The sequence below is a fragment of the Phalacrocorax carbo genome, chromosome 2, assembly GCF_963921805.1.
Source record: "Phalacrocorax carbo chromosome 2, bPhaCar2.1, whole genome shotgun sequence".
NCBI lineage: Eukaryota > Metazoa > Chordata > Aves > Suliformes > Phalacrocoracidae > Phalacrocorax > Phalacrocorax carbo.
The window spans coordinates 43,522,165-43,536,989 of NC_087514.1; the positions used below are offsets into that span (position 1 = coordinate 43,522,165).

At 39.4% G+C, this 14,825-nt stretch overlaps 1 protein-coding gene across 1 annotated transcript in view; it reads right to left on the bottom strand.

Moving 5' to 3' along the window:
* The window catches only part of LOC104042565 (RP1 axonemal microtubule associated), a 177,882-nt gene that overhangs the window by 99,636 nt on the left and 63,421 nt on the right, over nucleotides 1–14,825 (bottom strand). Inside the window, exon 25 of the mRNA XM_064445442.1 lies at nucleotides 4,416–4,641. Within this exon, the coding sequence (XP_064301512.1) occupies nucleotides 4,416–4,641 (226 nt within the window). The remainder of the gene's footprint in view (nucleotides 1–4,415; nucleotides 4,642–14,825) is intronic.

A 14,825-nucleotide genomic window follows, 5' to 3' on the forward strand; every position in this document is an offset into this window, starting at 1 on the left:
TTAGGTGACTCAGGGAAGAACAAGTGTGAGAAAATAAATGGATCAGGGGATCAAAAGGGCTGGACATAACTAACAGTTTGCTGGCTATTATGGTTTTCTGGCTGTGTCGTGCACCTGATCAGTGCAGTTTGTCCCATCTTAGTAATTCGCTTTCTAACTCTTTTCCTGGATGAAGGACTCACTGTCCTCTGTGTGTGTATGCATGTGTGGGTATGGGGTCTGAGTGCCAGCAAGTCAACAGGGACACCATTGGGGTCCTGAATGACAGCAACTGGAGAGGCTGGAAGGAGCGAAATTAAGTGTCTGTGACTGGAGTGGGACCAAGGGTCAGAGGCCCATGTCTCTAAGGGTGATACCACCTGATTAGCTGGCTGTTGGAGGGACCAGGGGAGTCCTGAACAGCTGCCAGAGACACCATGGGTTATGGGTGTCTCTGTGGGTGAGACCTGCTGAGCTGTACGTATGTCTCTAAGGGTAAGACTGCTCTGTGTGTGTGTGCACGTATGTGTGTGATGGTCTGAGCCAGCAGCTGGAATGGGGCTGCAGCCTCAAGGGCTCATATACCCAGGTGCCAGCAACTGGGCAGACTGGGATCCAGGGGGAGCTGCTGAGCAGATAGAGTGTGTGAGCCCAGCTGCCAGAAGCATCCACCTTGTACATACGCATACACATATATATGCCAACTGTTGGACCTTCATCCTGCTCAGCTAGGGAGGGGAGTGGGATGAGGCTGCTGTCTGTAAGACAGCTCTGTGTGTCTGGGTTACCTGTGCAGCTGGCCGTGCATACATGTATATATCTGTTATATACACATGCTGTCTTTGTGTGTGCTGACTGGGAACACATGCTGAGCCTCACCACTGGTTAGACCTGGGGCCACGCAGCTGTGGCAGCCTCACGTACATTGGGTGGCCAGATCTAGTCTGACTCCCCTAACACTCCTATGTTTTCATTATGCTATAAAGCTAAGTCAAAAGCATTCAGTATAAAGCTTCTATCTTATTTTAATTGAGTGACACTTAAGTTCAGGACATGACCCCTAATTTCCAGTACCTATTACTTAGAAAATAGTTGAAAAATTTTTCTTTGATTTTGTGCATTACATCGTAACTAGGGAATGAAACCAAATCAAAATAACAAATAAACAATCCAATACTTGTAAAGTTTGGTAAATTAAAAATATCTAGAACTCCCAGAAAAATGTGAGACTGGGTAGAAGAATCACAGTAAAAAACAGATTGGATCAGACCTCCAGGGATCATCCAATTCAACAGCACACTCAATTCAGGGGCAACTTCAAAGAGAGATCAGGTGAAGTTTTTTTCAATCTCCAGGGCTGGAAAAGGAAAAGAGAAGATGGAATAGGAAGAGGAAAGGGAGCCACAGACGTAGAAGTCTTGGCAATGGGGAAAAAAATAAGAAAACAAGGGAAGACAAAGGCAGACATACATTGGAGGCATAAGAAACCTGAGTTATGCATGGGAGTTGAGACTGGTGTGATGGAGATTGAGAAAGAACTGAAAGCATTACTTGGAGTAGGAGACCGGATTAGTGTCAGCTTTTTGAAGTGGCTGAGGGATAGTCAGAAAAAGGAAAGTTGCCAAGGTGAGAAATTTCAATGGAAAAGAAGGGATTTCAGAGAGGAAGGGAAAGAAAAACTGACAGAATCAGTAAATAACTTAGGATTTGAAGAAGAGGAGCTAGAAAAAAGAAAGGCAAAGAACCAAAAATCATCTGCAAGGTTTTGGGTACCTATTGGGCACATAGTAGAGTTTGGCTGGAGAAAGGGAGAAAAAAGATAAGGAAAAAAATTCCTCTTTCTTCTAAGAGAGAAGTTGAGCAATAAAGTGTTAAAGAAGAACAATTAACACAACGGTGCCTTCTGAGCTTAGCTGATATTTTTTCTTTTTGTTTAAAGTTTCCAGCACAACACTTTTATAGTTAAGCAAATTTAATACCACTAGAAGACATCAGGTTGAACTGAAAGTGCAGGATACAAATTACTAAATTATATCAGATTATCAGTAAGTAATAAGTAGTACATCATTTGTTCTGCTGCAGAAAGTGACTTGATGTGATTTGTCCAGTACTTGTAAGCAATTAACTTTCAAATGGGAAATGCAAATGGATAGTGTTTCATTTGCTTCTTCTTCAGAAACTAAATAGGAAAACCTTGGAGGCCTTGCTGAGTTTATATTGATGTTCAGTTTAAATGTGCCTAAAATCAATAATTAATTTGTAAAACTTACTATTTCAGGAAATTTCCAAATCTTTTCTAATGGATGTTTCCTTACAAACTTGAGACATATATTTTAATTAAGACAATATTCCTACAAAAGCAAGGAAATAAGTAGTAATATAATGATTAAAAAGTAAATAAAAAAGTAAAAGTAAACATATTCCCAGACTTTGATAGAAATTATTTGGTTTTTTTTCACATACAAGTAGATAAATGGAGTGCACCTACCAGAATATTAGAACTTTTCTATGAATGGGTATTTCAGACTGCATAATGCAGATTTGAGTTATTGATGTTGGAGTAATTATGCATACGACTTAATTGGCTTCTGTGTTATTTTTCTGTTGCAGCATTATATGATATTTATGTCACCCTAAGTGGTGTATGGCACAGTGGTATGTGTTATACAGAATACACAGAATCATATAGGTTGGAAAAGACCTTTAAGATCATCGAATACAACCATAAACTTAACCCTGCCAGTTCACCACCAAACCATGTCCCTAAGCACCACATCCAAACGTCTTTTAAATACCTCCAGGGATGGTGACTCAACCAGTTCCTTGGACAGCCTCTTCCAATCCCTGACAGCCCTTTCAGTGAAGCTGTATTTCCTAATATCCAATCTAAACCTCCCATGGCACAGCTTGAGGCCATTTCCTCTCATCTCATCACTCATTACTGGTGAGGAGAGACTTGAACCCCACCTCACTACAACCTCCTTTCAGGTAGTTGTAGAGAGCGAGGTGGTCTCCCCTCAGCCTCCTCTTCTCCACACTAAAATACCCCAGTTCTCTCAACCTCTCCTCATAAGACTTGTGCTCCAGACCCTTCACCAGCTTTGTTGCCCTCTGTGGACACGCTCCAGCACCTCGATGTTTTCCCTGTAGTGAGGGGCCCAAAACTGAACACAATGTTCGAGGTGTGGCCTCACCAGTGCTGAGCACAGGGGCACGATCACTTCCCTGCTCCTGCTGGCCGCACTATTCCTGATAGAAGCCAGGATGCTGTTGGCCTTCTTGGCCACCTGGGCACACTGCTGGCCATGATCATAGGGCCTGGTTCATCCTGATCAGTCCCACTTTTTGAGATCTCTTAGTGAAGTCACTAAAAACTATGCAGAAAAAAAATAATAATAAAAAAGAAGAAAAAGAGCTGAGGGGAAATGTGAGCTGTGTGAACTGGCACATACGTGTTTCTCAGCATCTTCTGGCCTCTGTAATAAAGATCAGTAGTCCTCAGTCCCCTTTGGCCTTAAAACCCATCAAATACATTCACACATCACCAGTCTTGATATTTTTTTCAGAGAATTATATTCTTTTGAGTTGAGGTTTTTCACTTGTTTGATATTTTCTTCTGAAGTGATTTGATTGCCACTAAGTGCATGATGATCCTTTTTTATGTTGAATCACTGATTCCTTGCAATATTCACTGCTTCATTTTGAATACAGTTTGCCTGAATGATAGCACCTGTCTATATAAGACCTACCACTGTCAGACAGTATTGTCTATCATCAGCTTCATCGTTGTCATTCTATTAATATAAAGAGAATTCTCTTTAAAAACCCCATTGTGTGAAATGATTATACTGACTCCCTATTCCTTCATGGAGTCCCAGGACTTTTTAAATAATAACTTTGTATGATGGGCTATTTCCCGCTTCACTTGAAGAGAACAAAATGTGTCAAAGCTGTGGTAAACTTTGAAGTACCAAAGTGCCACCCTGCAGCTAACAATTTCTATGTGAATGGCTGTGACTTGAGTCTGATTGGAAAACACATGTGATGATTCAGATCATGGATTTCTGGTAAAAATATTTTATGCAGCACAGGAAAGGATAATATCAAACTTGCTAAAAGCAACTGGAAGTCACATGACATTAGATACCTTGATATGCCTTGATTTCCTGTCTTGCAGATTTCAGGGCACTCTGAGAGATTAAGAATTTTATAGGGGTAAGATGCCCTGGCCACAACTATTATTTTGATTTTGGGGAGGAAAGGATTTGGGAAAAATAATCACCTCCCGCTTCTGTGGAACTAGAATGTATCTGGAAGGGATTGTTTCATGATTACGCTGGCTTTTGGGCAGTCTGCCGTGGAAGGAACATGAAAAGCTGTCATATACTCACAGGATATGGTTAGTGAACATATAATCTAAAATACTGAGCACGTACATGGCAAAAGCTCCTTTGCAGGGTTTCTTATTGCCACTTCTCTCCACGTATCACCTTCACCCTTGTCTTCTGCAAGCCAGCACTCTATGGGGAGACAAATCTCTTCATCAGAAAGAGGGACTACTCTTTCAAGTCTGACTTCCTCCAGGTACCAACTGGGGTCATTTCCAGTGTTGTCGTGGCCAATGCGGATTTTATATAGCTGCCCAAGATCTCTGAGATTAATCTGTAATGACAAAGAAAAAATCCCAGATTTTAATAACAAATTATAATGATGCCTTTTAGCAATCCTTCTTATACTGGGTGTGCAAGCTAAATGTGCACCTAATGTAACTTAGAGTAAGGTTTTTTTTTCTAGAAAAATGAAGCTTTAATATAGGGTGAATCCCAGAGCAATCCTGAAAAAGGATATGGAGTAGTCTGCAAGCGTAATTTTATTGACTTCAGTACCGCATTATTTAAAGTGGCTAAAGGGCTCAAACAATTCAGTCTGTTTTTAGATCTCTTGACAGAATCCAGTCTGTAGTGTTATAATGTAAATCTCTATTTCTAGACACATACTTTAACAAGCAGAAGTGCCTTCAGTCATTGCTGCATGAAATAATATATTTTGCAGTCCAAACAGTTACCATCAGCAGAGCCCTATTAACGATTCTTACCACTTATCAGTCTGCTATGGCCCGCTTTACTTTTTGTCTTCTATTTTTATGTGCATTGGTGTCAGGGTTAACTGTTTCTGTAAGTGCTGATGCCACACTGCAGCAAATTTAAACAATAAAACATGACTATGTCACATCGAATACTGCAGCCCTGAAATAAGAGCCACTTTGGTTTGGGCTGCAGAAGTTTTCTGAGCAATGCTGATGGCAGGAACCTAAGCAAAAAAAGCAGGGTTAACCACTTCAATTTTCAGTTATCCATTTGAAAGCTCATGGTATTGCGAAAAAAACAATCACAGTAATAAAAAGGACAAAAAACCAGTTGTTTCTTTTACCATTATAGCAATTTTGTATTGTTTAGCATCAAACCAAAAAGCAGACAAATAAAAAATGGATTGACAAAAAATTAACACCAACATTGCCCCAGAAGTCCAAATCACCAAAAAGGATGAACTAAGGTTTCTGTTTGAAGGTCCATTGCATCTGTTCTAGAAGGTAATATTAAGAAGTCTGCCCCTGACTGAGAGTTTCTCCTTCAATGTTTTTTTCTAAGGAAGACTACAAGGTAATGCTCCTTTTCTCTGTGGAGCTGGGAAACATGAGAGACACTTCAGGCATATCCCTTTCACACTGTTGTTGAAATGTTTTCCTAGGCATTGGCACAGGCTAGTGTAACACTGACATTTTTTGGTCATGAGGACCATCGCAGAAGAGACTCCTGCAGTCCTAACTGATCACCATTTCTCTGCACCCCTGAGGCAAGCCTGGCACAACTCAGTCTCATAGGATGATATCATGACACATATACTAGTTGTATAAAGTCTGAATAGAGTCACACTTATGGCCAAAGTAGTAGGTTTTTCTATATTAAAACAGTATGTTAAAGTAAGAGGTGCTAACTGAAGGTATAATTATAACATAAATGCAATAAAACCTTGTACACCAAAATTATGCTGCTAATACTTACAGCAGACACAGCAGCAGATAAAAAGCTCTCTGAAACTAACCACAAATGTAGCCAGGACATAGGCTAAGTTGCCATAATAACCCTGTCAGGCAGCTACAAAGCAGAGACCTCTGCAGTGGGCAAGTGACTGCTAAGGTTGCCTTGCAAATAAATATAACAATATATTAGAACTTTCACCCTTTATTGTGAATTGAATAAAGTGTAGTATTGGCAAGCAGCAAAGGTGGTGCTTTCCTGAGATCTAGGCACTGGCTGTTATTTGTGGTGGAGGAAGTGTTAAAGGGCAATTTAGTAAATAAAACATTGAAACCTTGTGACATCATGCCTATGATTAAATTTTGGCATAATCCCTGTTGAAAGAGGAGCATCACGGCCATCTTTACACACAGTATTCATCACCATGACTCTCAGTCAGGACTAGGGAACTCTGTTGAAGAGCCTCTTTTGTCTTCTGAAGAATCTAATCAGTTATTTGGCTGTGAAGCAAACTAAAATGTTACTGGTAAAAAAAAACCCTGCATATCTATACTGGGTATCAAATGAGTTGGTTGAAAAGTGAAGCCATAACTTTCTTAATTGTATTAATTTTATCTGTTGCGTTATGCTGAAGTGCGTTTTTTTTCAGAAGGAAGACTGAGATGGGAGATAAGTTTCCAGGTGAATCTTCAAAGGGTTTCAATATTGTATCATAGAATCATAGAATAGTTTGGGTTGGAAGGGACCAGAAATATCGCCCAATACCAACCCCTCCACCATGGGCAGGGACACCTTCACCTAGACCAGGTTGCTCAAAGCCCCATCCAATCTGGCCTTGAACTCTTCCAGGGATGGGGCACCCACAACTTCTCTGGGTAACCTGTTCCAGTGTCTCACCACCCTCAATGTAAATAATTTCTTCCTTATATCTAGTCTAAGTCTACCCTCCTTCAGTTTAAAGCCATCACCCCTTGTCCTATCACTACATGCCTTTGTAAAAAGTCCCTCTCCAGATTTCTTGAAGGACCCCTTCAGGTACTGGAAGCCCACAGTTCAAGTAGATACACTAAAGCCCTGTTTAGCATCTCTAAACATTCCTGCATTTGTGTCTTCCTATACTTCCTAGCCCTCCCTAACATTCACACTCTAAAAGAGGACACAATATAACAACATTATGGAAGTTATGCCCATGTGATAAGTGGGAAGTCAAATATACTTGCTTGTTTTTGATTACAGTCAAAAATTTGGGTGGAAATTAAGGCAAGAATTTCAATGGAGAAGAGCAAGTCAACTGTATATGATGTTCTGGAAGACACATAATAAAGTTACAAATTTAGTTTCAGCTCCTGTTGTAGTTTTGGGGGTTTGAACAATTCATCTTACTGTCAGATCAGATATTACATTGGTCTCTCAATGGTATTGACTTGTTAACACGTTACTTTTTGCCAATCGGAATCCTGTCAAATGTATGTCAAATTTTGCTCCTCTAGTGAAATGAAAATGAAAATACTCTTATAACATGCTAGAGCTAAGGATATTCTTTTGCCGACATAAACACTGTATCTTGAGGTTGGTCCTTCATTTCCAGTATTGACTAAATTGCCTTGAACACAACCTGGCATTTATAAATCTATTTTCTCAGCCAGAACTTTCTGTAAAAAGTTGGAGAGCAAAGTTGACCTTGTTACTCTCATAAACAACACCTTACAAAAACTTTAGTCTAGTGGTTCTATATTCTGGCACCACAGCTGCAAAAGTAGCATTCCATTTTATATGGAAACAGCCTTTCTGACTGCCATGTTTTTAGCTGGGGTAGAGTTAATTTTCTTCACTGCAGCTGGCATAGTGCTGTGCTTTGGACTTAGTATGAGAATAATGTTGATACCACACCGATGTTTTAGTTGTTGCTGGGTAGTGCTTGTACTAGTCAAGGACTTTTCCAGCTTCCCATGCTCTGCCGGGTGCACAAGACGCCGGGAGGGGAGGGGGCACGGTCATGACAGCTGTCTTCATAAAGTTTGAGATCTTCAGAAGAAGACACAAGTCCAAAATTCTGTAATTTTTCTAAAATTTTCTGTTCTTTTGGGTTAGTTGCCATTTTCCATAACTCAATTGACAGATCAAAAATTATCAGTTGTAATTCTCCTAGTTAACTTTGTAAAGCTAGTGTTTTTGCTCAAGGATAATGTGATCTCACTTACAGTTACCTAGTCTCTCATATAGCCATGCAATTTCTGTTCTCACTAGCAGAAGTTGTGCAGATATAATAAGGGAGGAATAACAGCAAGCTGCCCAGCAAATAAGTTTTAAATCTACTGAAGAATGTGGTCAATATAATAAATGTATTCCTCCACTACACTGTAGTTGCATGTTGCAGGTACTCAAACTTCCTAGATGACAAGGACATGCAGAGATAGGAGCCTGATGTGTTTTGGGACAGGTCTACACTGCTCTGAACAAACTTGCTAGCGTCGTAGGAACCATACACCTGAGTTAGCACAACAGTCCCTCAGACTGGCCATTTCTGCTTCTCCAGGCACGCTGCTGCTGGTGAGCACTGAACAGCAGTGTTGCAGCAAAAGTAACAGCTTGAGGCTAATCTTTGCTGGCCTCTGCAACAGAGCATTGACAAAATCATCAGACATCTAATCCTCAACCAAAGCACACAGTCAAAGCATTTCAGAGGTTCAAATGTCTGTTTAATAAAAATATTAAATATTGGTTTGCAAAGTTCCTTTCTCCCTGTAAATTCTTCAGCTTGATAGGGCAGAGTTTGGACATGGATGGAAATTTAAAGTTGTAAAATTTAAGTGATAACAGCTTGAGGGTGTGAAGCTGCCATTCTGATGTGCCTTACATCAGCCATGTATAGAGCATAAATAAGACCTAAACTCCTGCAGAGGTAACAAACAAGGGCATGGAAACATGGATATCTCATTGAGATAAAGGAATCTAGATACCACAAACATCAGATATACCAACCTTCTTAGGCACTGCCTGTTAGAGAGGTCTTCTGGCAAATGCCAACCTCACACTCTTCCCAGCAAAAAGTTTTACAAAACACTTGAATCATCATTTACAGTTCACTTGTTGTTGACTGTGAAAATCCTTGTGATGTGTGAACCTATTTCCACCAAATTCTGTGATAAGCTCTAAAGAGGATGGACCTCATACAGACCCTGCTTATGTGAAAGATTGCCAGCACTTATCAACCTTAATAATATCACTGTGAGTGCAATGACAGTAGTAATTCTATTCTTTCTGTAGTATTTTTCTTCACTGTTACAGGCAATAATATCAACACTGATTATGTTCTATAGTGTCAGTACCAATACATATTATTGACAAAACTGTCCAGCACTTTCAACAGGGCCACATTTTCAAACAGATGTAGCTTTGCCTCAGCCACACCCATATTCGAAGTGTTTGCAATCAGTTAAACAAGATTAGCTTGCTAATCAATACAACTATATGCTTTGCTCAATGCTACTATTTATTTTTTGTACAAACATAGGACTAAATTCTCTTCTTACCAAAGGCAAGTGGAACATTTTCATTAAACCATGCATTAGAAAACTTGGCCTTACTTTTTGAAATTGAAGCTTAACAAAGCTCATATTTTACAATTTGTCTCTAAGCATAAATTGAAAACCAGGTTCATCAGCAAGAAGTTCTTCCTCTAGAGGATGCAAGGACTAAATTTTAATTCTGCTTCTAAATGAGCTATGCAAATACTCTTTTCAGCCCCTAGCATACCTGTGATATTTTGAGTTGAATCAGTTTGACCTATTTTCATGTACTTAAGATGTTTAACTAAGTGAAAAGTGAAGTAAGAGTTTCTTGGCTTAACAAGACACTGTTCGGTGGAAAGATACTTCAGTAAAAGGATTGAAAGAGTATATGTAATGACCCCATTTCTCTTTTATATACTGGAATAAGCTAAATAATGACATTGTATTCCTGTTGTACAGGAAGTATCCTGCAATCTCTTTGAAATAAACTCAGGCTACCATGAAAATCGTTTGGATAAGTCAACACTTCAGAAGCAGCTACACCAAAATTCCAATGACTAACACAACCACTAGACACTATGCTTGACAGACAGTTATTAATTTCATGTGAGGCCACCTCATTAACAGAATTTCAGAGAAGTCATGTGCAGCAGCTGGATTCCCAAAAGCAAGAGAAATCATTAACTGCCTTAGTTTAGCTTCTACAGCATCTGCATGTAATGGAGAAATCTTTGGAAGTAGAAGATATTTTTAGATTATGAGCATGCAGCTGGTAAATGTTGCCAAAAATACCATAACTAATGTACTAGTAAAGTACCCAGAGTCCACCCATGGTGCTTACATTTTCCAGATGTCTGAATTCAGCCAATTTGTTAATTGTGGCCAACAAACTTGGCACAGTTACACACTGACTCAAGAATTAGAATATGTCACAGGTGCTCACACAGAAACTTAACAGTCTCATGAAAAAGACAGATATAGGCATATAAGGAGTAGGTTTAAAGGTCACACAAAAATCAGCATTGTTTTTTCCCACTTCATTCCTGCTTCAGTCATAAAAATAAGCTGGGTAAACAAGTACTAATCACTGCACAGTGACAGTTAAATACTTTTTTTTCCAGTCAACTCAAGCTTTTTTCATCCTGTAGCTAGTCCAATATCAATACTCACTCATTTGACCTTCCTATACAGTCTAACGATGTGCTACTATTCACCAAAATGGATGCCAATTATATGTTACCAGGTTAATTAGAGAAAGCAAATGTCACAAATTTGTTACTTGCTAAACTGATGGCACCAACAGGCAGGATGTTTTTTCCACACTCAAGTACAACAAAAGTTTTAAGAATAACATTAAAGCTCTGGTGTGTAAAACTGTGTGGTTAATTAAATTATGTATACCAAGTATTATAAATACCTAGCATTTATGGTATCAGGGTGTCAGTTCTTGAAAGTAAGCACAAAACTCTCATGTTAGGAGAATGTAGCCTCTTATCTGAGGCTTTTCTGAGTCATCTGTGCTTTTCCAAGTCAGACCAGGAGTATTTTACTGGATTTGAAACTTTCCACAGTGCTTAGGTGGGGAGTTAAAACACTGCATACCAGAGGATGTTAACTGGAATACAGCCCAGCATTGGCCGTAAGAAAGCTCAACAAAGGCCAGGCCATGCAAGAAAACTTAAGCTTTACGTAACCTTCACCACATGCATGCACATCATGCTAACAGAATGATGCCGTGGCTGGACAAGTGCGCCTTATACATGAAGAACTGATCCATGATAAGAAAGATTATGCAGGTGGGTACATAACAGTGCTTCAAAGAGTCAGAAGAAACATGAAGATTCATTTAAGAAAAGGTGCAGAGTAGTCACCTCAATCCACAGCCTAGGAGCAGGGCTACATCTCTGATTTACTCTCCTTTTGACTGTTAATTCTATAATACCCTGACAAATTATGAACAGGCCTCTGCAATATATGTCTGCAATATATGTCTGTCATCTTCTGGTGGATTTACAGCAATATTTATCACTCAGGCATGAAGTCATCAGGTCTGGAAAAAAAACCCCTATATCTAACAGTGTCTTCTCTCAACAATGTAGGTTACTGTGAGCACACCAGACTTTGACTTTTTGCATTGCCTTCCTAGGGACTAAAGGATTTTTTTTTATATCTTTCTGACGTAAAGAAGGTCAACAGCCTTCTGGCCTGCAGTAGGAAGAGTGTTGCCAGCAGATCAAAGGAGGAGATTATTTCCCTCTACTCAGCACCAGTGAGACACATCAGGAGTGCTGTGTCCAGTTCTGAGCTCCCCAGTACATGGACATACTGGAAAGAATCAGTGGAAGGCCATGAATAGGCTGAGAAAGCTGAGACTGTTTAGCCTGGAGAGGAGAAGGTGCCGGGGAGGCTTTTATCAATGTGTATAAATACCTGATGGGAGGGGCTAAAGAAGACAGAGCCAGACTCAGTGGTATCCAGTGAACAGTCAAGAGGCAATGAACACCAGTTGAGATACCATAAATTCCACTTAAATATATGAGGAAAAAAATGGGTGAGAGGGGTCAAATGTCAGAACAGATTACCCAGAGAAGTTGTAGAGTGGAAGATATTAAAAACCTGACTGGACAATGTCCTAAGCAACCTACTCTTTCTGGCCCTGTTTTGAGCAAGGGGCTGCACTAGGAAATCTTCAGTGATCCCTTCTAAGCTCAGCAACTCTGTAATTCTGTAGCACACAGCGCAACGGCACCACCTTATTAACATAATTATCTCTAGGGTGAGATGCAGATTCAGCACTATTAGTACTAAGTAAACCCTATAACGCACCATGAAAATCATTTTTGAAGGAGATAGATCTTTTAAAGGACTGCTAAAGAGCTGGCCATATAAAGTAAGGGCCATCAAAAACTTTATCACTTTAGCATCTTCTGTTTCAATGCAAGATAAATTGATCTCATCTTGTTTAGCATAAGACCTGTACTTTATAAAGTGCCTTTTCTCTTCATCAAGTTGTGCCAAGCCTAAACATAAAAAAAATTATTTTTAAGAGCAAGAGAGAGAGAATAAGCCACACGTCGCTCATACCACTCACTTCTGAAAAGTGCTCAGATACTGAGATGATGGGAGGCATAAGAATGTGAATAGGCTAGAAAATGGCTGAGGGAAGGCAAGGCAAGAGTATGGATTAGTAAAGGCAGAAACTGGATTTGGGCACTTGACATGGAAAGGTGGGGGAGCTCTTAACAGGGAGACCTTTAACAAAGGAAACCAGAGTCACAAAATTTCAGAAACAACCACCTGAAGCCTACTGGGAGGCTAACAGATAGCATAACCCAGGAGAGAGGAGTGACTCAAGAGAGACAGACAGTTTTTAATACATATTCATCTTGGACTTGTGTTGCCATCAGATAGAAAAAAACGTTTTACAGTTATACGGCTGAAAGATTAAACCTGAAATTAAGTACATAGAGTTCTCTCAAAAAACTACCTTAGAAGGGAAAAGTGTATATACATATATATACAGTCCATACTGCAGAATTACTGAACAAGGAGCGCCATGTTCACTCACTCTCATTTCTCGGAGATGAGATGAATTGTGCTTTTCTCCAAGATTGTTTGTGAGCTCTTTACGATCCGTCTGTGTTGTTTTCTTGGAACAATCTAAATTTTGCTTCATGCACAGCCTGTAGCTGATGAAGATCATTTTACAGTCTTCTTTCTTTAATCTCAGCAAGGAATGAGGTTCATGTTGTTATCACATACATTTTGTAGAGAGATGGACAGTTTCAAGTGGAGTTAAAGCCAGCAGTATGATACTTTTATACTGCCTTAAGCGTATCTGACTAAAGCCTGGGTTTCTCTAAGTTTTATTCAACTGTTTCTGGACCTAAAAGGCCATTATGGCAAACAGGGACAGCTGGAAAATAGCAGGACACAAGCTATGCCCAGCTTTTAGGCATTGGCTATCCCACGGTTAAGGGAGTGGATAGCTACATTACTTTTGCAATCTTCCCACTTGGGAAGAATTCTCACGGAGCTCATTACAGGGTGTTTTATTTTAACAATGGGAGGAAAAGCATGAAAATGGATTTGTTTCAACCTATTTTTATAACATTTGGTTTTTTCCCCACTGCTTCTCATTTTATTCTAGACATCTCAGTTTTGACTAAGGACAGAATGAATATGGATCCAGGGTACAGGAAAGACACGCAGTGAAACATGACAGATTCTTACAGTCCGTAAGGCTGGTTCTAAAGGAAGGAGCGTCAATTATTAATGCATGAATTATTTAAAATGACTGATAGTTTTATTTAAACAGAAGAAAAACAACAGATAAACTTCTAAGTATAAAGCCTCCATGTGATGCAATACAGCATAAGGCACACCTGATGAACACAATTCTTTACAAACAAGGTACATGCAACTGGAAAGAAAAAGGCTGGTTTTAATACTGTAACAATCTCATCACAGAAACACTATTTATTGTTTTATGACCATGTATCTCTGTTAGTAGGAGCCTTGCTCTTCATCTACATATATTACTTTCTGGATTTTTGCCCTGATAGAGTATGGCGGTGTTTAAAGGACTGTTTATACAGGTGAAGAAACTTTAGTGTAACTGGTTATGGCACCAGCTTTACAAGTTAAAGTTACATGGGTTTATGCAGCAAAATTCACACCAGGGATGGATTCCAGTTTCAAGTTCTCCTAAAATAACATGCACATGCCATGCCCCATGTTTGCAAATATGGAACAACTATCCTCCTTCCAAAGACAGCCACCAACTACAAAATATAACTAAGGTTAAGTGAAGATTTTGAAGATTTCTTAGAAAAAAAATCCAGCACTCAATAGCTTAATATAGTGTTATTTAAGATAAACTTGATGATAGGTTGAGATCAGTAGGACCAACACTGCTCTAAAGAGATTGCAGAGCCGATAATGAAGAAAACTCACCAAAGCAAAGCATGGAAGAATTCATGTTAAGGAGGTGCTAGGTCCTGCCACGCTCACTAAGGCTAGTATGCAATATTTTGAAAGCAGATCTACTGAACCAGTCAGTGCTTTTACTGACTTCATTATTACTAGAAGAGTAGAACTTGTACCTGAAGGTATGGAATTATTCTGTATTGAAGTGATAAAAATTGAGAGATTGTAGCCAGCTCTTATGGAAGATAATAGGCTTACAGTCTTCTGCTTAGTTCTCTTTGACACAGACGGAATACTTGGCATGACCAAACATTAAAAGAATACTTACAAAAAGAATTTCTTTATCAAAGAGTGTGTACACTTATAA